At 44.5% G+C, this 26,051-nt stretch overlaps 1 protein-coding gene across 24 annotated transcripts in view; it reads left to right on the forward strand.

The window, feature by feature from the left end:
• Window positions 1-26,051, forward strand: part of LOC119181662 (uncharacterized) — a 115,249-nt gene that overhangs the window by 80,158 nt on the left and 9,040 nt on the right. For 19 of the 24 annotated variants that reach the window (XM_075875705.1, XM_075875725.1, XM_075875727.1 and 16 more), the window contains 6 exons: window positions 11,879-11,952; window positions 13,133-13,312; window positions 14,450-14,612; window positions 16,775-16,848; window positions 17,611-17,743; window positions 19,908-20,018. In XM_075875705.1, the coding sequence (XP_075731820.1) occupies window positions 11,879-11,952; window positions 13,133-13,312; window positions 14,450-14,612; window positions 16,775-16,848; window positions 17,611-17,743; window positions 19,908-20,018 (735 nt within the window). The remainder of the gene's footprint in view (window positions 1-11,878; window positions 11,953-13,132; window positions 13,313-14,449; window positions 14,613-16,774; window positions 16,849-17,610; window positions 17,744-19,907; window positions 20,019-26,051) is intronic. The other 5 variants (XM_075875706.1, XM_075875709.1, XM_075875726.1 and 2 more) reach the window with 5 other exon arrangements.

Consider the following 26,051-nt stretch of genomic DNA (forward strand, 5'->3'; position numbering starts at 1 on the left):
ACGTGGGTACTGCAACAACGAGCCGAAGGAAGAGGGCTGTCAACAGTGCAGCTGCGCCTGAAGGCGAAGGCTCTGGCAGCGGAGAGCAATGTTACGGGATTCAATGGTGGTCCGTCGTGGTGTTTCCGCTTTATGCGACGGAATCAGCTGGTTATGAGAGCCCGGACGACAGTGTGCCAGAAGCTGCCCGACGACTTTCAGGCGCAACTGGACAACTTCAGCTCATTCGTGAGGGAGGAAGTTGCGAAGAAGAATGTCAGCGCGAGCCACATCGTTAACATGGATGAAGTGCCGCTGACATTCGACATCCCGCTTGGGAGAAGCATCGCCGAAAAAGGCCAGAAAACTGTCACGGTGAGGACAACAGGCCACGAGAAGTCCCACTTCACCGTTGTGCTCGCCTGCTGCGCGGACGGCACAAAGCTGCCTCCCATGCTAATATTTAAGCGGAAAACCTTGCCGAAGGATAATTTCCCTCCTACAGTGGTGATTCAGGCGAACACAAAAGGTTGGATGGACGAGGGAATGATGAGTGTGTGGCTTGACCGCTGTTTTTCCCGTCGACCAGACGGATTCTTCCACGTGAAGCCAGGAATGCTGGTAATGGACAGTATGCGGGCACACATCACCGATATTGTCAAGAAAAAGATCAGTTCAAAGAACTGTATGCCAGTGATTATTCCCGGCGGCATGACGAAGATGCTTCAGCCGCTTGACATTTCTGTCAACCGCAGCTTCAAGGCAGTTCTGCGACGTTCGTGGGAAACGTGGATGTCGGAGGGAGAACACAGCTTTACAAAAACGGGGCGCATGAGACGCGCAGAGTTCGGCGAAGTGGCGAAATGGGTGAGTGACGCTTGGGAGTCAATTTCTGCGAAGACCATTGTGGCGGGCTTTCGCAAGGCCGGTTTGATCCCCTGCGCGGCCGATGGCGACGTTGAAGAATCCGATTCGAGCGAGTCGGAGGACGACAGTGATGTGCCAGCAGTACTGCAACCAGAAGTAGCTGCATTGTTCGTGAGCGACTCGGAGGAAGACGACTTCGATGGCTTTGAATAAACGTCACCAAGCTATCGGAATAATAAAGGTACTTCTGAAAGTATTGTTTTTATGTGTGTTTAAAAGCGCTCGCACGCGTGACTGCCGATAGCTAGAAACGTGCAAAAGCGTTGGCCGTCGCAAGCATGCATTGTCACGACGAGATACTTAAATGTCGGTGGTCGGATGAGCAAGTGCGTCTTCTACACCGGTGCGACTTATGCACCGGTGCGACTTATATACGTTTTTTTCAGAAAAACTGCTATTTTGAGGGGAGTGCGACTTATACAAGGGTGCGACCTATAAACCGGAAAATACGGTACTGTTGAAAAAAAATTGCACCTTTTCATTATTCAATATTCGATTCATATTCGAAGCTATGTATTCGTATTGAAAAATTTTGATATTCCCACACCCCTACTCATACGTACTCATCTAGACTATGGGGCAATCGCATATCAGTCTGCGACACCTACTGCCCTTAAAATGCTTGACCCTGTACATCAATCTAGGCATCAGTCTCTCTGCGGGTGCTTTTTGCACTAGCCCCATGGAAAGCCTGTACGTGGAATAGAACGAATGTTCGCTTCACCTGCAGAGATGTTACATGTCTTTTAAATATTATCTTAAAGTGAAAGCAGAAAAGAAACATCCTTCATATTCCACAATTAATCTCATGTCGAACCTTGCTGTGTTTGAGAAACGACCTTCTATGAGACAGCCCCACTCCCTTTGTGTGAGAGGTCTAGCGAAGAAAACGGGAGAGCCACTCTAACACCGTTTCATGGCTCCCGCAGTATGCCTGCCACCGTGCCAGTGGCAGGCGATAGATTGTGATGTGTTTTTCTTGGAAGTTACGAAGTATGCACCAATTGCACATATTCAGACATACTGCACAGAACTACAGCATACACATGTCCAGAGTTCTTTACAGATGCTTCGAAGACCAACACTTCTGTTTCATACGCCCATCCTTTTCGGAAGCTGGCATCCTGCACTCTGATACTAGCATTTTCACCGGCAAAGCTTATGCAGTACTTGCGGTCGTTAAACACAATAAAAAAATAAAACTACAGAAGGCAATAATATTGTTACGGTGCATCATCGACAAGAGCAAGCGTGGCACTTAGCGAAGATGAAGACGCCTGTGCGTTAGGCGCTTGCGCGAGAGGCAACTCAGACATCTTGTTCGGCTGCCGATTCTCGGTGGACACTATCCTGTAAGCCAAGACCTCGCCCCGTCACATTTGGTGGAAGTGCTGGGCAACCGCCTCGCAACGGAACTTCGCAGCGGCCGACGTTTGAAGGGTCATTCCACAACGATGATGGAGAGTACGGCGTCTGCATCTGCTCCTGGTGTTCCTGCAGCCGGAGATGATGCGGTAACTACATCTCCTTCTGCGACCACAACCTTCGTGCTCGAACCCCCGCGGGATCCTGGCACGTTCAGCGGTTCCGGCGATCCAGATGAAGTTGACGTTGAAGATTGGCTGGCAGAGTACGAACGTGTGAGTACTTGATACCGATGAGGCCCGACTCTTATTCTGGCAAACCTGTTATTCTATTTTAGGGGAACCGCCAAATCATGGTATGAGAACCATGAAACAGAACTTGGGAGTTGGGCAGTGTGCAGGGAGAAAATGCTGAACCTGTTCGGAAAGCCGTTTGGAAGAAAAATGGCCGCGAACAAAATGCTCGCGTCTCGGGCGCAGACCTCGACCGAGTCTTACGTCTCCTATATAGATGTGTTGTCGTTGTGTCGCAAAGCCAATGCCGAGATGCCGGAGGCTGACAAGGTCGGGCATATTCTTAAGGGGATTGCGGATGACGCATTCAACCTCCTCATCTGCAAAAATTTCCTACAGTGGACGCCATTATAAAAGAATGTCGGCGCTTTGAGCAAGCGAAGAGCCGGCGGATTAACAGCGTGTTTACCTGCATTCCGAATACGGCTGCAACATCATCTTGTGAAGATCGTGCAAGAACACAGCCACCACTTCTAGATTCATCGGATCAGGTGACCCGAATTGTACGACGCGAACTTGAAGCCATTGCCTCTGCTCCGGCTCACACCGCTGCAAGTGACACCACCCCACTCACTGCTAACATGGTTCAAGCCATCGTCCGCCAAGAACTCGCCAGCATAGGTATTCCCTCGGTGTGCGTTTTGCCCAGCCCGCAGCGAGCTTCATGGCGTCCACCCTCGTCCTATCACGAGCAGCAGTTTACGGCCCGATCTCGCGACCCTGCTGCGTGGAGAACCGTCGACAATCGACCAATTTGTTTTTTTGTTTGTTTTTATTGCCACCGTATCGGTCATGTCATCCGTTACTGCAATTACCGCTGGTCATCGCCACCTCGGACTTCATCTCAACCTCACTACCGACAGGACAGCACCCGCTTCGCGTCTGCCGCGCAGCCTTCTCCGCAAAACAACTACAGAAGGTTCAACAGCCGATCTCCGTCACTGCATGGTCATCAGTCGCGTTCGCCTCCAGGACGTTGCCAGTCGTCTCGCTCACCGCAAACTCGCAGGCCGTCGTCCCCATTCAACCCCGCTTCTGCCTACCCGGAAAACTAAACGGTGCAGCGCCCGGAGGTGACGCTGCATTTTCGACTCCCTCCACAAATCCTCTCTTGACACTTCCGACGAGACAAAATTTGTTAGACGTTGCCGTTGACGGTGTGCCTATTTCTGCCCTTATAGATACTGGAGCGCACATTTCTGTAATGAGCGCGAACCTTCGCCGACGCCTACATAAAGTGCTCACGCCTGCTGCTTCCCACAAACTTCGTGTCGCTGATGGGAGGACCCCTGATGTTCAAGGGATGTGCACGGCCCGTGTGTCCATTGCCGGTCATCCTACATTAGTTCAGTTTGCCGTCATTGAAATGTGTCCTCATGACCTAATACTTAGTTTGGACTTCCTGTCACGGCATTCTGTGCTCATTGATTGTGCCACTGGTGCTCTTCAGCTTGAACTGCCACAGTTTGCCGATTTTCCAGCAGACTATTCTCCCCGTTTATGCTCTCGTCACCACGTTCGCTTGCCTCCGCAAGCTGCTACATATGTCACTTTGTCGTGCTCACGTCATGTGCCCGACGGTGACTACCTCGTCACTCCTATAGTCGACGTACTGATGGCCCGAGACTTCGCCCTTGCTCACACTGTTGTCGCCGTTGCTAATAATACAGTGGTTATACCACTACTCAACGTGAGTCTCTTGACTCAAGTTATTCCGCAAGACATGTCTTTGGCCACCCTATCTCCACTTGACAGCTGCAACTTTACTGGTTTGGACACCGATACTACATCCCCCTGTCTTGGCCGCAATTACACTCTGCCTGCAGATGACATTAACAAGATGATTGCTCCCGACCTCACTGCAGTGCAAGCTGCCAGCCTCCGTAGTCTGCTAACATCATATAGAGACGTTTTCGACTTTGATCACCGCCCTCTCAGCCAAACAACTGCAGTGACTCACCGGATCAACACTGGTGATGCCAGTCCTATACGGCAGCGTCCATATCGCGTATCTCACAAGGAACGCCAAGTAATTCAAAATGAAGTGGATAAAATGATTACTAAAGACGTAATAGAACCCTCATTCAGCCCCTGGGCCTCCCCAGTCGTGCTCGTTGAGAAGAAAGATGGCAGCTGGCGCTTTTGCATGGACTATCGCCATTTAAACAAAGTGACCCACAAAGATGTCTACCCTTTGCCTCGGATTGATGACGCCCTCGATTGCCTCCATGGTGCCCAATACTTTTCGTCTATCGACCTTCGGTCCGGCTATTGGCAAATTTCCGTCGACCCCATGGATCGTGAAAAAACCGCTTTCGTTACGCCCGACGGCCTCTACCAGTTCAAAGTCATGCCGTTTGGACTGTGCAATGCGCCGGCAACTTTCGAGCGCATGATGGACTCCCTTCTCCGAGGATATAAGTGGTCCATCTGCTTATGTTACTTAGACGATGTCATCGTCTTTTCACCTACCTTTGACAGCCATATAACACGTCTGTCAGCTGTTCTGGATGTTTTTCGAAGAGCTGCTCTTCAGCTCAATTCTGCAAAATGCCATTTTGGATGTCGCCAAATCACCATACTCGGCCACCTTGTCAGTGCCGATGGTGTTCAACCAGATCCCGAAAAGGTACGAGCAGTACAACAATTTACTGAACCACGCTCAACCAAGGACGTCCGAAGCTTTGTAGGGCTATGTTCCTATTTTCGTCGATTTGTCCGCAACTTCGCCGACATCGCTCGACCGCTTACTGATCTCTTAAAGGACGTTCCCTTCGCATAGGGTATTGAGCAAGCGGACACCTTTTCGGCTCTTATCCATCTGCTGACTACGCCACCAATACTGGCCCATTTCAACCCAGCATCACCTACAGAGTTTTGGACCGATGCCAGTGGCCATGGAATTGGAGCGGTCCTTGGCCAACGACAGCACAGGAAGGACCGCTTGATTGCTTACGCCAGTCGTCTTCTTTCACCTGCTGAACGGAAGTTCTCCATCACTGAGCATGAATGCCTAGCTTTAGTGTGGGCCGTGGCGAAATGCAGGCCTTACCTGTATGGCCGAACTTTTTTCGTTGTTACGGACCATCACGCTCTTTGCTGGCAGTCATCGCTAAAGGACCCATCTGGACGTCTTGGCCGCTGGGCGCTCCGTCTGCAAGAATACTCATTCGTGGTCCACTACAAGTCGGGACGCCTCCACACAGACGCAGACTGTTTGTCACGTTATCCGGTTGAAACGCCCGACTTGACAGACCTTGATTCAGACCCCTGCATTCTCTCCATCCACGCTTTGGGTGACCCGTCGTTGCTCTCCATCGAGCGTCTGACCTCTGCTCCAACAGACCCTTCTGTTCGCCTGTTCGAACTGCACGACAACATTCTGTACCGTCGCAGCTTCCCCATCACCTGCGTACCAGCGTTCTTGAACAACTACATGACGTACTTATAGCCGGTCACCTAGGCGTCTCTCGTACCTACGATCGTGTGTGACTTCGCTTTTTCTGGCCCAGACTGTATCGTTCTGTGGTTCGCTACGTCACTGCTTGTGATCGCTGCCAACGCCGCAAGCGCCCCTCTGTGCTACCGTCTGGCCTCCTACAGCCCATTGACATACCGACGGAACCATTCTTCCGTGTTGGCCTTGACCTGTTGGGCCCGTTTCCTACGTCCACCTCCAGAAATAAATGGGTTGCAGTCGCCACAGACTACACCACACGCTGTGCCATCACTAAAGCACTGACGACAAGCTGTTCCACTCACGTCGCTGACTTTCTCTTGTATGAAGTCATTCTTTATCACGGCGCTCCGCGGCAGCTGCTTACTGATCGAGGAAGGAACTTTCTTTCACGTGTTGTGGATGACATTCTCCGCGCCTGCTCCACTGAGCACAAGCTTACCACCGCTTATCATCCACAGACAAATGGATTGACCGAGCGTTTGAACCGAACGCTGACGCAGATGTTGTCAATGTACGTTTCGCCAGATCACCGTGACTGGGACAAAGCACTCCCCTTTGTCACGTTCGCGTACAATTCTTCACGGCACGACACAGCTAGTTATTCGCCGTTTTATTTGCTATTTGGCCGACATCCAGCATTACCATTTGACACGCTCCTTCCTTCGGCTGCCCCCTTGTCTACTGAGTATGCCAGCGTTGTTGTTTCTCGAGCCCATGCAGCCCGTCAGCTTGCCCGTGATCGGCTGCACTTGTCGCAAGCGCAGTAAAAAGATCGCTATGACAGTCGCCACCAAAGCGTGCACTTCTCGCCGGGGTCTCTGGTACTTCTCTGGACACCAAACCGCCAAGTCAGCTTATCAGAGAAGCTACTATCACACTACCATGGCCCCTACAAAGTGTTACGACAACTTAGTGACGTGAGTTACGAGATCGCACCCCTAAACAATGCCTTTTCGACCACCTCACTCCAGACAGACATTGTACACGTTTCCAGACTGAAACCGCATCACCCTCCTCGTTCGTCGCCACCGTACTAAGCGCCGTGACGGCGGTTCCGCCGCGACGGCGCTTCCGCCACAGGGAAGTGATGTTACGGTGCATCATCGACAGGAGTAAGCGTGGCACTTAGCGAAGATGAAGAAGACGCCTGTGCGTTAGGCGCTTGCGCGAGAGGTAACTCAGACATCTTGTTGGGCTGCCGATTCTCGGTGGACACTATCCTGTAAGCCAAGACCTCGCCCCGTCACAATATATACAGATTCTTTAAGTGTAGTAAAAGCCCTGAAAACTCTTGGAAAGCACAAGAACCCTGTCCTTGTCTCGCTTTATTCACTCTTATGCACAGTCTACTCATCCAAGCAGCATGTTGTAGTCTGTTGTGTGCCAGGACATCGCGAAACACAAGGCAAGGTTCTGGTGGAGCAGCTAGCTAGATTCGCCAACAAGACCGCTACCAATATATTGATACCAATTCCTGCACTCGACATGAAACCTTTTCTAAAACGAAAGCTCAGGGATTATTGGCAGAGCACATGAGGCACACACACAGGTAATAAGTTGCATGTCATCAAGCCGCAACTTGGTCAATAGCCGCGAGTATCAAAATCGCGCCACACAGAAGTAATACTTACAAGGTTAAGAACAGGACATACACACACACAACACATTCGTTTCTTTTTTCTGGTGGTGATCCACCTTTGTGTGACAGATTTGGAGAAGAACTCGCTGTACTTCACATTTTAATCCAGTGTAAACAAGTAGACACGCTGAGAAGGCAACACTTTCCATTACCCTACCGACAACAGATACCACTTCATTCTGCAATGTTCGTCGGTAGAGAACCACATTTCACACATAAAACGTTGACTTTTTTGAGAGAAGTTTGTATATTTTTCATATCGGATACTAGGGCTTCCCGTAGCTCGACCTCTCCGGTGCGGTCTCCGCTGCGGTTGTTACACTCAACAAAACACTTGCCTCACAGCCCTTTTATGCAAGGGTCTCAACGAACGAGGCATTTGTGCTAATGCCATACATGTCCACCGTGGTTTTTTATTGTCACAAACGCACGTCATTCATTGACACTACACAATTTTCGTGACAGCGTCATGATTTTCTTGCTTCTGCGTTTTTACCCGCCTTAGCGCGAAAAAATTTAAGGCCCTTATACAGCCACTAATCATAATTGTCCACATCTTTTGTACCATGAACTGGCACTCTTTGACCATCAAATGGCCCTTGCGCCACAAATCGCCAAACATCATTATCACAATGGCATGTTACACGTTACAAGTAATTGATTACTTGCAATCAGTTATATTTTCATTTAATTTTGTAATCATCATCATCATCATCAGCCTGACTACGTCCATTGCAGGACAAAGGCCTCCCCCATGTTCCGCCAGTTGACTCGTTCCTGTGCTTGCTGCTGTCAATTTATACCCACAAAGTTCTTAATCTCATCTGCCCACCTAACCTCCTGTCTCTCCCTAACCCGCTTGCCTTCTCCGGGAATCCAGTTAGTTACCCTTAATGACCAGCACTTATCCTGTCTACACGCTACGGGCCCGGCCCATGTCCATTTCTTCTTTTTGATTTCAACTATGATATCCTTAACCCCCATTTGTTCCCTAATCCACTCTGCTCTCTTCTTGTCTCTTAAGGTTACACCTACCATTTTTCTTTCCATTGCTTGCTGCGTCGTCCAATTTTGTAAAATAATTCATTAATTTTCCTAAACTAACATTCTGCAACATGTATTAGGGAATTCCTTTTATTACATGCTATTAATAGTGGTTTTTTTTTTTTTTTTTTGCTGATGAGTTCTAGCAAATATTGTGACTCGGTGGTATACCAACAGCTTGTTTCATCTTTCTCGACATTCGGTTATGAATAAGAAGGTGACTTTTTACTCATAAGCAACGACACCAACTCTGAAATACTGCAAAACAATTTTTAATGCTAACGCTTTATAATTAATTATATGAATGCCATGTAGCGGAGGAAGTCTCCTGAACACATGTAAAATTGCATGCCAGAAGTGTACAATCGCGCCAAGCATCAAAACATGTGAATTCACGTTGGCAGGCGTTTTAAACATCTGCCCATCACAAAGCGCTAAGACACATGTTTAATAAACAGTGGCTGCGGCGGCTGCATTTCCGATGGAGGCGGAAATGTCGCAGGCCCGTGTGCTCAGATTTGGGTGCACGTTAAAGAACCCCAGGTGGTCAAAATTTCCGGAGTCCTCCACTACGGCGTCTCTCATAATCATATAGTGGTTTTGGGACGCTAAACCCCACAAATCAATCAATCAATAAACAGTGGCAAAAAGACGAACAAAGGGGGCAACTATACGTGCTCGTGTATGCCTCACAGATGTGTAGTGAGCCCATGCTTCATTAAACTTGCATGGTATTATTGCGCGGAAAGGGTCCAGAACTACCGTAGGCTTTTCTCATCGTATGTGCTCGGCAAGCTGTCACTGAGATGAGTTACAATAATTCACAGTTTATGTATATGTCACTTCAAAGTCAGAAAACAAAGCACTTTACAAGCCACTTTATAACATGCTCGATTACGTGCCTTCTATTGGGATGCTAATACCGTATTTACTCACATAATCCTCGCAATTTTTTTGCCGGAAAACGGATGAAAAGTTGGGGGGTGCAAGAATTACGCGGAGAAAACTTTCTACGAAAATGTACAGAGCGAAAAAGAAAACGAAGTGGCCGCAAATCGAGATTCTCACACCAACAACTAACAGCAAGCTTTAAGAAGTTCTAATTAAAACTTACCTCAACAATGAAAGCAGAGGTTCAACACAAGATTTAACTGAGACACAAAAAGTGGAAGCAAATAGTCGAGAATTAGAATACCATACGCAAAGCTTGCAGACGTTGCGGGCGTAGGGGTAGCGTTCGTCGCTCAACAGGAGCCCTCAAAAGGTAAGTGTGGGATGCCAGTATTGGGCTGATGGCTATTAAACAGAATTCTCCGCAGTTTCCTTCTTAAGAAATAAAGTTTATCATCAATCCCAAGAGCCTACCGGCGGCCCTATTGCCGTTCTTTAGTGCATTATCTATCACTTGCAACTTGAAAACAGTCGTACAGCTTCAGTATCGCTACACCGGGGTATCGCCTCATAACTTGACAAGGTTACCGACGCAACATACAAAACACGCCGCAACGCGCACTGGCCACTGCGGCTTGGCTTGAGTTGGATTGAATCTCTGCGCAATAGTACGCTTGACGCTTAAGAGATGGCGCCAGATGACGTGCGCTATCATCATCAATGGCTGGAAAGAGCAGACGACATTATTGCAGCAGTTTTCAGGGGTGCGATAATTACTCGAGGAAAAAAAAGAAAACGTATTTTTGTTGCGCGATGTGGGGGTTGCGAGAATTGTGTGTGTGCGAGGATTACGCGAGTAAATACAGTAGTTTCAAGTCTGTATTCTCAGTCTGTGTGTAATCGTAGCGTTTCCAGTCATCACTAGAATCGGTTCATGTTTTTTCCACGAAAGTGAGTTCAAGGTGTTCATCACCTCGTAGAAATCGTCAAGTAAGCATTACTAATAGAAATAAGAATGAGAACTTTTTAGGCACACTATCAAAAGCAGTACTCTGTCCATTTCTTGGCAGTTACCAACCCATGAAGTCATATGCACCAGTCTCAAGCGTCGATGGACAATTGAAATAATGGATTATTGAAAATTTCCTGTGTTCAGTAGAAACAGGCGAGTCTGCATCCCACAAATGCTGAAATCTGTTTGAGAGATATTTCCATTGGGAAAAACGGACTCCTGTTCTTCCACAAAACATTCTATCTACCATACCGAATCCCGTTGTCTCGCCACTCGCAGGTACCCAACCAGTAACAAATCATGCCCTTTCGCCTGACGCAGCTGGCCAGCATGTTCTGTCTGTCTGAGATGCACCCGATTGCAGTTTTAATGCTTGCACACAGAGCATGCGATTCACGTGCTGAGGTTATCAATTTGGACTTGTGGAATAAATGATGAGAGCAAAATAGGTTTATGGTGATTGTAAAATCGTTGTTGCAATAGAAATGATACCCAGAATATCTTTTTTTAGATAGCGGTTTACTTAGCACAGTATTTTGGCATTCGTGGGAGATGTCTTATAAGACATTTTGAGAAACACTGAGATCAGCAACTATTTTGTACAGCTTCAAAGAAGTGTAATGTCCATTTGTGATATAATTCAGGTATGTAATACAAAAATAGGTGCATATTTATAGTCACCAGAATTTTTGAAGTCACGTGGACTTCTTTTATGATTGGAAAAAAGTGCATGCAAGGGTGATTCGCAAAGATTAACGCCTTGTATGCAATGCCATCCTGCTATCTTAGTACCCTAGTTGGCGTTACCTGCACAGAACAAACATCATAAAACGAATGGAGACAGGGAGCTGCACCATGAAAGTTATGCAATCATAGGAACTGGTGACCTCTTTCTTGCCAGTGTTTTCATGACCACATTTGACATCAATCTGCACTGCGAATGTTTTCTATCGTAAGGGAACTCTCGCGTGCCGTTTTGGTCATGCCGATACATGTCGTCTTCAAAGTGTAATGTTTATTGTTTATGCATTCAAGCTTAATTAGTTTGCAAGGCAAACTAGTTGTGTTTTTCTTTGAAAGCACTTCAGAAAGTGTAAGGATGTCTTTGCATAAATAAGACTCAGTTGCTTCTGCACTTCAGGTAATTTGGATACGCTTGCCAGTAGTCAATTTCTCCATGGTGTTAGCAGTTTTTTGTTTATTATTATTATAGTTCATGTTATCGTAGGCACTACACAACAAAACATCATAATTACCTTTCTCTGTAGACGTCCTGAGGATAAACTCAATGCAAAACTAGAAGATATGGATCACCAGGACGCTGACACTACTATTGACAATGGTGAGTGATGGAAGCTTTTACATTATTATTATAGCATGGGAACATACAGCCCTTAGTTTTTCCCTGAAGAACTTAATTTGACTTTATTGGTTTGAAGAGGCTTGTATACACGAAATGTGTATCTATGCGGTCCTGCTTCATAAAGTTGTGATACAATATCAGACAGTCATCATCATCAGCCTGTGTCCGTCAACAAAGGCCTCTTTCATATTCTGCCAGTCAACTCCATCCTGTGCTTGCTGCTTGCACTTTACACACGCTAACTTCCTAATGTCATCTGCCCACCTAAATTTCTGTCTCCCCCTAACCCACTTGCCTTCTCTGGCAAACCATGGTCAGTTACCCTTTATGACCAGCGGTTATCCTGTCTACACGCTATGCACTACACAATGAGTCATCATATCTTTTATGTTGTCGAAAGTCGTTCACTATGCCAATCTTTGTCATTCTTCGGAGAAGCATGGTACTCGCTACAGACTTGCAAAGAAGTTTCTATAATTTTTTGATGCTGTAGCTGACGAAGATGAATTATGCCTGAAGCTTCTGTAATGAATTTGAGCATTCGATGACCAGCTCGTTACGCAATTTGCATTCTTTGATGTCTGGCTGTTCCGTTGTTGTTCTGATAAGTTTATTACTCAAATTAACGTAATTGCTTTCTCCAAGTGAAGCCGGTCCAAGGACAGTTTTCAATGCAACTTCAAGCACTGATGTGGCTAAGTGGTATATTTCTGTGCTGGCATGCAGCGAACCCAGGTTGGAATCCAGTTTCTTTGGTGTTTTCTATTTATTTAGTTTTATTTTATTTCGTGCAATAGTGGTTACGGACACCGGCGGCACGGCGGACAACTACGGCTAACAACACTTGTGATATCATAACAGCTTTTTCTGTAAAACGAGCTCGTTATATCTTAGTTTGTTGTGAAACAGTACGCCAATGACTGACAGCAACTGCACAATAAATGAAAGCTGATAAAATGAAGCATACACAAAATCGAAATCAAAGCTATTAAAACAGAACTTCTAACAGAGCTGGTTTTGTTTTTCATTGGGAGTATGCAACATTGTGGCTTTCCAGAGCTGCGATCTATCCTTTTTTAAGTAACGCCAAGATGGTGGTACTGTGTGAAGGGAAGGCTGTAAGATATGCATTTTTTAAAGCCAAATTTTGCAACCACAGCATTACCCACCATTACTGCCACTGCAGCATCAGGTACTTCCACTGCAACCACAGCGCCAGGCATCACCACTGAGACCGCACACCGACCCAGCGCCGCAGTAGCAGGCACGTCCACTTCTACCACACCAACACCCGACACCTCTGCCACGGCAGCACCAGGCATCGCCACTGAAAAAACGGGTGAGACTTCAGCATTTTGTCTTCTGTTTTAAAAGAACTATGAATGGGCATTTTTGAAGGGGAGCAGATTGGGCTAGCTGGTTTCATGTAGTTAATTAATGGTACAGTGAAAATATAAGAGCAATAGGAAACCCTTTGATTTAGCCTTTTTATATTACCTGTCCTAAGTAGATGTAATCTTTTAAAACTTCAATAGCACTAATACGTACATCGAAGCTCTGTTTTCTTTGGATGTTGTATGTTACTTTCATTTTCAGCAGATGAATTTTGAGACTTAGCTTTGTGTTCTCCTTGTATAATCAGTAATCCCAAGTTGCAATTCATCTCCTGAGTGACTCAGCAATGCAATGACATTGACGAAGCACTAGCTTACTAAGGTACACTCCAATAATTCTTATCGCTAGCTCTCCCCAGTCTAGGCCTCTGAAAATCTCCTGTAAGCATATGGTAAATAGCATCGAAGAGACCGTATCTCTTTGCCTTACATCTTTCTTGATTGGTATTCTGCAGCTTTCTTCATAGAGCAGCATGGTGGCAAATGATCCTCTGTTGATTTCTTCTTGGATGTCTACATATTCTTTGTTGACGCCCTGATTCCGCAGCTTCTGCCTGACTGATGATATTCAAAGAACACCGCTATAAGACAATAGCGGGGCTCTCTCTGCTCATACGTACTGTACTAATCTGTATGTAGTAACAATAATTACATACAGTATAATTAATACAGAAATTCATTCCACATATTTTTTCATATATATGTCGTACACTTTTATTGTAATCTGACAGATACTATAGTCATTGGGACAGCTTAAGGAAGTTTTGCAACATGAGAACATGGGAAAAACAGAAGAGAGCACTTTAACGTGAAATGTGTTCTAGAAATATGCATAGCTACTAAACCCTGGTATATGTTACTGGCTCCCTTAACTCCTGCCTCAACTTTTTGTATGCCTGTACTTGCATTTTCTCACATTATTATTCGCATGCTTGAAAATACCTGAACTTTTGGATTGTCCTATTGTGATCGTGTTTCTTCATTCCAACTACTTCTGTAGAAGATCTTGAATTGTCATTTCTTTACAATCTGTTATCGCCATTCATTGTCGCAAGATGACAAACACTTACGTTTTCTTCCAGATTGTTTTAAGATGGCCGAAAACAAAACCGACCTGGCGCTTCCAATGGCCAGGTGCGACAGCTCCAGTGATACAGTTCCCAGTGCAAGCCTTGTGAACAGCGAAGCTGCCTCAGAACACCCGACCTGTTCTGCACCAGCGGAGTTGTACGTTACGAGTCACAAGTAATCGATTAGTTCTAATCAACTCCAGTTTCTTGTAGTATTGTAATATAATTGACTATTTTTCTGAAACTGAGACATTCCAGGTAATCCAATAACAAAATCTTGTAATTTTTTTATTATAATAACTCTTTGTCAAAAGCGGGTTGTACCAGTCTTCCGTGGCGCTTCCCATTCCAATAAGTATGTGACTTGTTCGAAAAGACCTTCCGTACACGGAGACGGGGCAGCTACGGATTCTATTTTAACGCAACAATGTTAAGAAAGCTTGTTTCGGCGAAATCCTGGTGGCAATGTCTGCGTGCCTGTGTTGTTGAGAGCGAACAATCATTGTGTCATCGACCAAAAAATTCAGAAAGATGCGAAGAGTAAGAAAAGTTATTGGTTCAAGACACCATCGAACACACACCATCTGCGTTGAAAGCAGGTGCCCTCTGTCACAGAGTCTCAGTATTGCTGTGAACTGCTTTGGACAAAAGCACTATATGAATGTGATGTAATGGATCGCGGCTTCTCAACGCATGTAAGGTTGGTTGGCAAAAGAGAACAATCAAACCAAGCCTGAAAACATGTGAATTCCAGTGAGTGGATGTTTTGATTTCCTACGCAATACAAAGTGCTAAGACATATCATCAGCTGCAAAGGCATGAACAAAAGGAGCAGCTGTTCGGGTTCGTGTGTTGTGTTATGAACGCGCAATGAATCTTTCGCCGATTCGCAAAAGGAAGAAGTATGGCATAGAGGCACCTAAGTACAGCACTTCAATTCTTATCCAATCACCCACAGTAGCTGTGCACCACAATTGATAGGTAAACAGGATGGTTGCACCTGCAGCAGGCATCGTCTAGTAGCTTGAGACGGCCAATGTCACCCTTACGGCACGGTTTAGGCATGCACCGCGAACTGAAGCTATGCTAACAGTTAAGAAGGCAACACATACAAGGCACGATTGCACAATCACGTTCTACTCTTGACTGCAAATTCCAAGAGTTGTCCATGTTTCTTTTTTTTTCTTTTGTCTCAATTTTTCTTCAGCCGTAATCTACAATGCCGTATACTCGTGCTTTGAGAAAAGCAAAAAGTGACGCTCGACAGATGACATGGACCGAAACAGTGAAGCAATGCGCAACTATAGGCTGTTGCATGATTGTTGCTGTGTTATAACACAACGCATACTCAAGCGCGTTCATTGGGGGAGTGGTGGCAGTTGTGGCAGTTTACGTCTCAACAGCAGCTGACCCCTTAGTGACGAAACGTGGAAGTATCGGCGACAACATTGGAAACAGCCCCAGTTGAAAGCTAACAACATACAACACTGTCACAGAAGTAAGAGTAAATCTTCGAGCTTTCGATTTGCTTTGGAAATCGCTGTCAATTGGAGTAAACTTGAATTATGGTGTTAGGCCAATAAATTGTTTTAGAAATATAATCGATAATAATTCTCTAAGAGCTTACTTACTTTTCTTGTCTCTGATCAACTGCAGTAGAGGGTTGAAAAATAGTATCGTGTAATTTTGACCTAATTTAGGCATAAAGCACAGGAGTGAGTGCATATTGACTGTCACCAGAGCGCTAGAACTTGCCTGAACTTTATTGAGACACGTAAAGAATGGATGCCGCAATGATCCATATAGTTGAATGCTTTAGAATGCAATACCTTTCTGCTGTTATTTTACTGTAGTTAGCATTATCTCTGCACGACTGACGTGATACAATAAATTGGGATAGGCAGCTGCACCATGAAAAAGTTTCGCAATTGGAAAAACTGGTGACCTCTTTCTTGCCAGCGTTTCCCAGACCAAAGTTGACATCAATCTGCACTGTGGGGATTCGAATCGTAAGCGAACTCTGGTGCGCTATTTTTGTTACGTCAATACTGATCAGGTTAAACGCGCAACATTTAGCGTTAAAGCATTCAAGCTTGGTTCGTTTACATGGCTAACAAGTTCTTTGTTTTCTTGGAAAGCACTTCAGGGAGTCCAAGGGCATCATCGCATAAGTAAGGCTCAGTTGCCTGTGCACTTTAGATAATTTGGATACGCTCCCTAGTATAGTAGTCAATTTGCCCATGGTGTTAGCAGTCTCTCGTGCTTAATAATAAAGCTTCATGTCCGTGTCATATTTGGCACTACACCACAAAACTATATAATGACCTTTCTCTGTAGGACTCCTGAAGATAGTATGAAAGCAGAACTAAGAAGTGTGGACCACCAGGAGAGCGACACATTTATCAACAATGGTGAGTGATAGCACTTTCGTTATTATTAGGAACAGACATCTTTTTGCTGTTGCCCGAAGGACCTAATTTTTTGACAGCCGTACTTCATTGATTTGAAAAAACTGGTATATACGAGACGTGTATCTAAGCAGTCCTGCTTCGTAGTGTTTTGGTACAAGAGAATAACGGGGCTCTTTCTTTTCAAGTTTACTGCAACAATCTGCATGTAGTTAAAATAAATTCACGTTATGAGTATTGTGATTACAGCGATTCTTGATTCTGCATATTTTTCATACTTTGTTGTACATGTTCATTGTAATCTGACAAGTACTTGAGCCATCGGGAAGGCTTACTAAAATACCTGAAGCATGAAAATGGGAAAAAGCAAACAAAATTAAGAGATCGCTGCAACTCGAATCAGGTCATGAGAATATGTATAAGATACTAAGCAGGCAATATTTCATGACCTAATTTAACTGTATGTGTCATAATCATCATTCAGCACCAGGAGTGGGGTGTCGAGATAAAAGCCAGACAAAATCTCCAGCTATCTTTTCTCTCTCTCTCTCTCTCCTTTAAATCACGTGCATTATTTTAGTACGCCTTATGGGCATTTTCCAGCCCCATAGATGCCATGTTTGAAAAGACGAGAATTCTAGAATGGTCGACTTGCCATCATTCTCCTTTATGCCAACTACTTCTCTAGAAGATGGTAAATTTTTCACTTTTTTACGGACAGTCCCCATGAATCGCTGTGGCTAAATGACCAACCTTTGCTTCCAGATTTTCTGCACATGGCCGAACATGCACACGATGTGCCACTTCCGATGCTCAGCAGGGATGCCTCTGAAGATGTGCTTCCCAGAGTTCGCAGCATGCGCAGAAAGGCAGCTGAATCTGCGATCAACAATATGATGTAAGGAAGCATTCGAAGTGTCATGACAGTGGAGCTGTCTTGGAAAACCTTGCTTGTTCCACGGCAGCAGAGAGGACATTACGCCTTACAAATAATTGATTACTTGCAATCAGTTATATTTTCATGTAATTTTGTAATATAATCCATCAATTTTGTGAAATCGTAACATTCTGCAACATTTCTTAGGGGAATTACTTCTATTACATGATATTAATAGTGTTCTTTTGCAAATGAGTTTCAAGAAATATTGTGACTCTGCAGTAGGAATATTGCTTGGTGCACCTTTCTCAACTTTTCAGTCATGAACAAGATGATGACTTTTTGCTCACAAGCAGTGACACTGATACCGGAATTTCTGCGAAATGAACTTTAATGCCAAGATTTTAAAATACATGATACGAATGCCATGTAGTGGAAGAAGTTTCCTTAACACATGTAAAATTGCATGCCAGAAATGTACAACCGCGCCAAGCATCACAAAATGTGAATTTCCATCTGTGTTTTAATTATCTGCCTATTACCAAGCACTAAGACACGTTGAGTCAACCCCTGAAAAAGGACGGCTCTTTGGGCTAGTTGGTTGGAATTCATGGTAATAAAGGCTGCAGCGCGAGCACTAAGGTGCTAGAAGAAACGTGAAACGAAAGGCGAGGCAAGGAAAGCAAAGAGGACAACACGGGTGCTGTGTTGTCCTCTTTGCTTTCCTTGCCTAGCCTTTCGTTTCACGTTTCTTCTTGCACCTTCGTGCTCGCGCTGCAGCCTTTATTACTCTGAAAAAGGATAAATAAAAGGGGCAATTGTGCATGTACGCGTATGCCTTATAGACGAGTAGTGGGCCCATGCTTTGTTAAACTTGCATGGTATTATTGCGCGAAAAGGCTAGTACCGTAAAAACCCGCGTATAGCCCGGGGTTTTTTTTCTAAAATTTAGGGTGCGAAATTTCAGCCCCGTACTATATGCGGATCCCAAAAAAGTTTCGGCCCAAATTCAGTTTTGGTTTTGGCATTGGTTGGTGCTATCATCATTATCAGGTGTCTGCGCACTTCTACGTTAGGTGGCGTGGTAGCGTGAGCGGCGTTAGTCCTAGAGACCTACAGGTACAGGCGTGCATCAGGTGAGCAACAGTGGCCATTGCAATCAATCGGCGCACATCAAGACGGCCACGATTTTACGTGATTTTAAGACATGTCAGGACCGCGCAGACAGTACTCGGCTGCCTTTAAGAGGAAAGTTATTTCTGCTGCCGAAACCATCGGCAACTGTGCCGCAGAGCGGCAGTTCGGCGTGAATGAACGGAGCATTCGCGGTTGGCGGAAGCAGAAGGAAGCCCTTTTTGCATGCTGCGGCAAGAGAAAAAGTTTCCGGGGACCAAAAAAAATGGAGCATTTCCAGACGTGGAACGAGAACTGACCGACTTTGTTCGGGAGCAACGAGCTGCACAACTCGCTGCGCACATCGACCTGCTGCAGGCAAATAAATGCATTTTTTCTGTTTTCCTCGAACAATAGTCGCGTGAAAATGTTTTTTTCTCGCGTTTGCTATCCCCGAGTTACACCTCGAACTATACACGGGTCCGAACTATACGCGGATTTTTACGGTATGTGCTCGGCAACTTGTCAGGGAGATGAGTTACTATCAGTTAGTTTATGTGGATGTTGCTTCAAGGTTGGAAAACAAAGCAATTTACAAGCAACTTCACAACATGCTAGACATTGTGCCTTTTATTGGGGTGCTAATAGTTTGAATTCTATATTATCAGTATGTGTAATTGTACCGTTTGTAGTAATCACTAGAATTGGTTCATGTTTTCTTTAAAAAATGTGTTTAAAGTGTTCATCACTTCGAGAATTCGATGAGTAAGCATAACTAATAGAATCAAGAATGAAAGCATTTTTATGCACACTTTCAAAAGCGGCACTCTGTTCATTTCTCAGCAGTTACCAACCCATTAAATCATACGCACCAGTCTCAAAGTGTCGGATGGACAATTGGAATAATGAATTATTGAAGATTCCGTTTGTTCAGTAGAAGCAGGTGAAGAGTCTACGTCGCATAAATGCTGAAATTCGTTCAGGAGAGCTTTGCGTTGAGAACAACAAACTCCCGTCCTTCCACAAAACATCTTGTGTACCATATCAAATCCCATGGTCTCGGCACTCGCAGGAACTCAACCGGCTCCACACGAAAGAAGAAGGCTACAAATGCCAGCGATGTTGACAGCAATGCTCACCACCACAAGAAATCTTCAGGGAACCGATGCCACGAAAGCCAGAGGTGTGTCCAATCGTTTACAAAGAAGCCTGATCTCGTGGCAAATAACCGTACGCATGCAAGGGATAAGCCCTATCAATGCGGTACATGTGCTAAATCATTTAAACAAAGAGCTTCTCTCTGGGCACACCTTTGCACTCACACACAAGAGAAGCCCCCTACCATTGCCACATATGCACTAATACCCCTGTCACACGGGCACCCGTGAAGACTGTTCAACTCCCTCGTCTTTACGACAACAAAGATGCGGTTGGAGTCACACGGCCACCCTTACGCAAACGAAGGTGAACGGAGCATTTCACAAAGGACGTTCAACGATCTCCCTTCGCAGCGGAAGGAGGTACTCTTGTCCTCAGCAGTCTAGAGGTCAGAGAAAAATTTCGAGCACTAAGTGGCCCCAGTGAAAGAATAATACATTTTAGCAATATTAAACGTTCTTTCGTTGTAGTACTCATTCACAACGCGTGTTTGTTTACAATATTTATGCCCGCCAGAGTTCACTTACTCTCAACACCGATGCCCTACACACCGTGCCTCGCGATTCGGGCCGGCTGGCGCCAGCCGATCAACGTAATTACCAGCGCAATATCGCACCACTTCCTCACGTCGTCCGCTGTGTCACTCATGGCTAAAGAACACAAAATATGCGCTCACGAGGCAAAGAAGCATAAGAACTTTCGTACCGGGCATGTACACGGGCAACAAAACAACTAAAAGCACAATGTGGCCAGCGTCACTAGCAGCATTGCTACAATTAGCAAATGCGTTATTTTAAATTATTTTTGATGGTTTGTTAGTCGCATACCTTCTTTATAGTGCTTTTTTGTAAAAACCGCATAACGAGGATTCACAAAAAAATCAGTAGGGATCAAATAAGAATACTTTTCCGAAAATCAAACAGTGCCAGCTGAGCCCCCTCGCGGCAACTGTTACAACCTTGTCATTGCCGTGCGACACTGCCACAACTCCTTTTCCGTCGAACCCCCTAGGGGGGATTTAGGTTGACGGTGTTGAACGGAGTTTGGTGGTGGCCGTGTGACAGGGGTGTTAGTCATTTACACATCAGGGTTATCTTGGGGTACACCTTCACACTCACACAGAAGAGAAGCCCTACCATTGCCACATATGCAATAAATCGTTTACACAACAGAGTAATCTCGAGGCACACCTTCGCCCTCACACAGGAGAGAAGCCCTACCATTGCCATGTATGCTCTAAATCATTTGCGCAGGAGTGCCAGATGGTGGTACATCTCTGCATTCATACAGGCGAGAAGCCCTTCAAATGTTCTAGATGCACAATGCCCTTGGATCAGCCAGCAAATCTACACGTACATAAACCACTGCATGTTGTTTCGTAACTACAATGCTTGTGTGATCACAATTTTCTAATTGCTTTTGAGTGTGATGCGTTTTGCTTTTGATATTCACACACTCCTACTTCCTGGAAAGAGGCTGTTATTCCCACTTTGAAAGAGGGCAAGGACCGTTCTTCAGTTTAGTTATAGGCCTATTGCACTCACAAGCTGCTTGTGCAAACTTTTTGAAAAAATGATCAACTGCCAACTTGTACATTTCCTTGAAACAAACGATTTGCTCAACCTGTTTAAGTGTTTAAGTGCGGGTTTTGAGAGGTTAGGTTCACCACTTACCACCTTGTTCGTATTGAGGCATAAGTCAGAGATGCTTTCATCCACAAGCAATACTTCCTTCCTGTGTTCCTCGACATCGAAAAGCCATATGATACAATATGGCGCTTTGGCGTATCAAGAGACCTGTCCCACCTTGACGTACTATAATCGAAAGTTACTTGTCAAACCGGACATTCTGCGTTCGAGTAGGCAGTGTTCTTTCCTAAACATTTGTCCAAGAAGCAGGCGTGCCGCAAGGTAGTGTACTTAGTTGCACACTTTTTATTATCAAAATGAATTCTTTGCGCTTTTCCATCTCTCGCAATGTGTTTTATTGCACATATGTCGATGACGTCCAGCTTGGTTTCAAATCTTGTAATCTGGCCTTGTGTGAGCGGCAGCTTCAGCTTAGTTTGAACAAGGTATCCAATCGGGCAAAAGAAAATGGGTTCCAACTGAACGCACAGAAAAGCAAGGATGTCTTGTTTTTCAGAAAGAGGGGTATTCATTAAGAACCTGATATTCAACTGCATGGGTGACTTCTTTCTGTTAATACTGAACTCAATTTCTTAGGCCTAATCTTGGATGCCAAGCTAATCTTCATACCACACATCAAGTATCTAAAAGACAAGTGCATAAAAACCATGAAGGTTCTAAAAGTGTTGTCATGCACTACGTGGGTAAGGGACAAGAAGTGTCTGATCAATTTGTATACAAGCCTCATACATAGGTGTGTTCGAATATTCGGCGAATATTGCATTTGTAATATTCGTATTCAATACGATAACCAGTTATTCGAAAGTTTCGAATATTCGAACTAACTCGAATATTCCTCGAGTATTCGATGTTCTCAAATATTCGTTCGTGGGCTTGTGCAATTACTCAAGTGCTTCAAATATTCAAACGAATATGAGGGTATTCGAACTCACTTCGGTTCAAATTTAAGTTAATAAGAACTTCAAAGAATTTGCAAAGAACGAATAAGTGCATATTATTCCGATTGTATTGATTCTAAAGGTGGTTTCACTGCAGTAGAGAGTGCTGAACCGTGAATGCATTCATTCAGGATAAATCCAATAAGCCGCAAAGCCCCCCTTCAAATTTAAAGGGGCCCTGCAACACTTTTTGAGCGTTGTCAGAAAACGCTGCCGATCGATAGTGTGGCTACAGAGGACACGCAAGCCAAATATTATAGCGCATCACGCGGCTTACGATTCACAATACATTCTCTAAGCCAGCTCAAAATTCCTCGTTTTTCTCGGCAAATGACTCCATAAGCTCAGGAAGCACGCTTGACGTACTTTCTTTTCCCGTGCCATCCCTCCCCGATTAGCTTCCAGTGTTTTCGTCGGGATGAAAAAAGAGAATGCACTAGCAGCGTGCTAAAAATCTTTGCCACTCAGCCCGTACTGGACAGATTCTAAATATATTTGCGGCGGTGAACTCATGAGGCAATAAATAAGCTTCTGTAGTGAATCGACCCCATTGATACTTGAAAAAGTGTCACACGGCCCCTTCAAGTGAAAATGTTACTCTCCATTCAATTGATTTTATTAAGCTTAAAAGCTAATAATGATGGCTTATATGCTCCAATAAATTTTAAAATGTTACGTATTTTAAGGGTTATGACTCGTATCCTGCTAAAAGTAAAAGCCTGCTATTACTCAGTTTTTTTTACTTCTTTTGAAAGAAAAAAAGAGAAGGAATTGGCATAGAGGCTGTACTTTATTTTTGAGAATATATTGTGCAGGTCATGATAAATATGCCGATTTTTCTTTATATGTCATATATACTATTCGGCTTCGATACGAAATCATTCATCCAAAATTACTATTCGCTTCGAACCTACGATTCACGTGGTTCAAATGACTGAGGCGCCAAAGACATTTCGTGAAAGAGGAGGAGAAGAAGAGAGGAATGAAGAACACGGAATTCTTGATCGTAAAATGACTAGCACGGTCCTCGAGAAAAGCAATGGAAGCAAGCGAGATAATTATTGCTGTGTAGTTGAAAAATGCCCCAAGCACTTCTATTTTTCTTAGTGACTTGACCGGATATGAGAACAGGGGTCAAAATTGAAAATAAAACTTTAAAATTGGGGTCTTTCGAGCTAGAACTTGATGAATTGTGACCACCTAAATTATTATTTGCTTAGACCTAAGTGCATGGGTGTTACCTGTTACAAAATCAAACCAATGGCCTCATGCTCACTAGTTATCAAGGTTGGTGCAAAAGCTCGTCTTCCCTTTCGTTTTTTATTAAGTGCTACCACATAAAAAAAAGATGCAAAAGGTTTGTTTATCATGTGAATTGAACCCAACATCACAGCTCACAGCATCACAAACTCACCTATTACTGTTATGCTTTCTGGCAAGTATAGATGGTGACATTTTTTTTTTTTAATTTTTATGTGCAGTAACTGACTAAATAACAATTGTACTGTTTCCAACCTAAATATATGATTGAGTAAAAGATTACTGGTGAAAAAAAATTGCACCTCTTCATTATTCAATATTCGATTCATATTCAAAGCTATGTATTCGTATTGGAAAATTTTGATATTCGCACGCCTCTACTCATACGTACTCGCCTAGACTATGGGGCAATCGCAAATCAGTCTGCGACACCTGCTACCCTTAAAATGCTTGACCCTGTACATCATCTAGGCATCCGTCTCTCTGCGGGTGCTTTTTGCACTAGCCCCATGGAAAGCCTGTACGTGGAATAGAACGAATGGTCGCTTCACCTGCAGGGATGTTACATGTCTTTTAAATATTATCTTAAAGTGAAAGCAGAAAAGAAACATCCTTCATATTCCACAATTAATCTCATGTCGAACCTTGCTGTGTTTGAGAAACGACCTTCTATGAAACAGCCCCACTCCCTTTGTGTGAGAGGTCTAGCGAAGAAAACGGTAGAGCCACTCTAACACCGTTTCATGGCTCCCGCAGTATGCCTGCCACCGTGCCAGTGGCAGGCGATAGATTGTGATGTGTTTTTCTTGGAAGTTACGAAGTATGCACCAATTGCACATATTCAGACATACTGCACAGAACTACAGCATACACATGTCCAGAGTTCTTTACAGATGCTTCGAAGACCAACACTTCTGTTTCATACGCCCATCCTTTTCGGAAGCTGGCGTCCTGCACTCTGATACAAGCATTTTCACCGGCGAAGCTTATGCAATACTTGCAGTCGTTAAACGCATTAAAAAAATATACGAAGCTTATGCAATACTTGCGGTCGTTAAACGCATTAAAAAAATATAACTACAGAAGGCAATAATATATACAGCTTTCCTAAGTGTAGTAAAAGCCCTGAAAACTCTTGAAAAGCACAAGAACCATGTCCTTGTCTCGCTTTATTCGCTCTTATGCACAGTCTACTCATCCAAGCAGCATGTTGTAGTCTGTTGTGTGCCAGGACACCGCGAAACACAAGGCAAGGTTCTTGTGGAGCAGCTAGCTGGATTCGCCAACAAAACCGCTACCAATATATTGATACCAATTCCTGCACTCGACTTGAAACCTTTTCTAAAACGAAAGCTCGAGGATTATTGGCAGAGCACATGAGACACACACACAGGTAATAAGTTGCATGTCATCAAGCCGCAACTTGGTCAATAGCCGCCAGTATCAAAATCACGCCACACAGAAGTTATACTTACAAGGTTAAGAACAGGACATACACACACAACACATTCATTTCTTTTGTCTTGTGGCGATCTACCTTTGTGTGATAGGTGTGGAGAAGCACTCACCGTACTTCACATTCTCATCCAGTGTAAAGAAATAGACACTCTAAGAAAACGCTTTCCATTACCCTAACGTCAACAGATACCACTTCATCCTGCAGTGTCGTCAGTAGGAAACCACTTCTCACGCATCATTCATTGTTAGCTTTTTTCAGAGAAGTTTTTCATATCATATCACAGAGCATTTCGTAGCACGACCTCTCCAGAAATGTTTCCGCTGCGGTGGCTACACTCAACAAAACACTTGCCTCGTGACCCTTGGACGCAATGGTGCGAACTATTGAGGCACTTGTGCTAATGCCATACATGTCCACCATGGTGTTTTTTATCAAAAACTTTCGTCGTCCATTAACACCACACACTTTTCACGGCATGGTCATGACTTTATTACTTCTATGTTGGTACCCGCTTTTGCACGAGGAATTTTAAGACCCTTATACAGCCGCTAATCACAATTGTCCACATCTTTTGTCCCATGAACTGGCACTCTTTGACCATCAAATGGCCCTTGCGCCACAAATCGCCAAACATCATCATCACAATGGGATGTTACATGTTACAAGTAATTGATTACTTGCAATCAGTTATATATTCATTTAATTTTGTAATCATCATCATCAGCCTGACGTCCATTACAGGACAAAGGCCT

Source organism: Rhipicephalus microplus, chromosome 10 (genome assembly GCF_043290135.1).
Source record: "Rhipicephalus microplus isolate Deutch F79 chromosome 10, USDA_Rmic, whole genome shotgun sequence".
In the NCBI taxonomy this organism is placed as follows: Eukaryota; Metazoa; Arthropoda; class Arachnida; order Ixodida; family Ixodidae; genus Rhipicephalus; species Rhipicephalus microplus.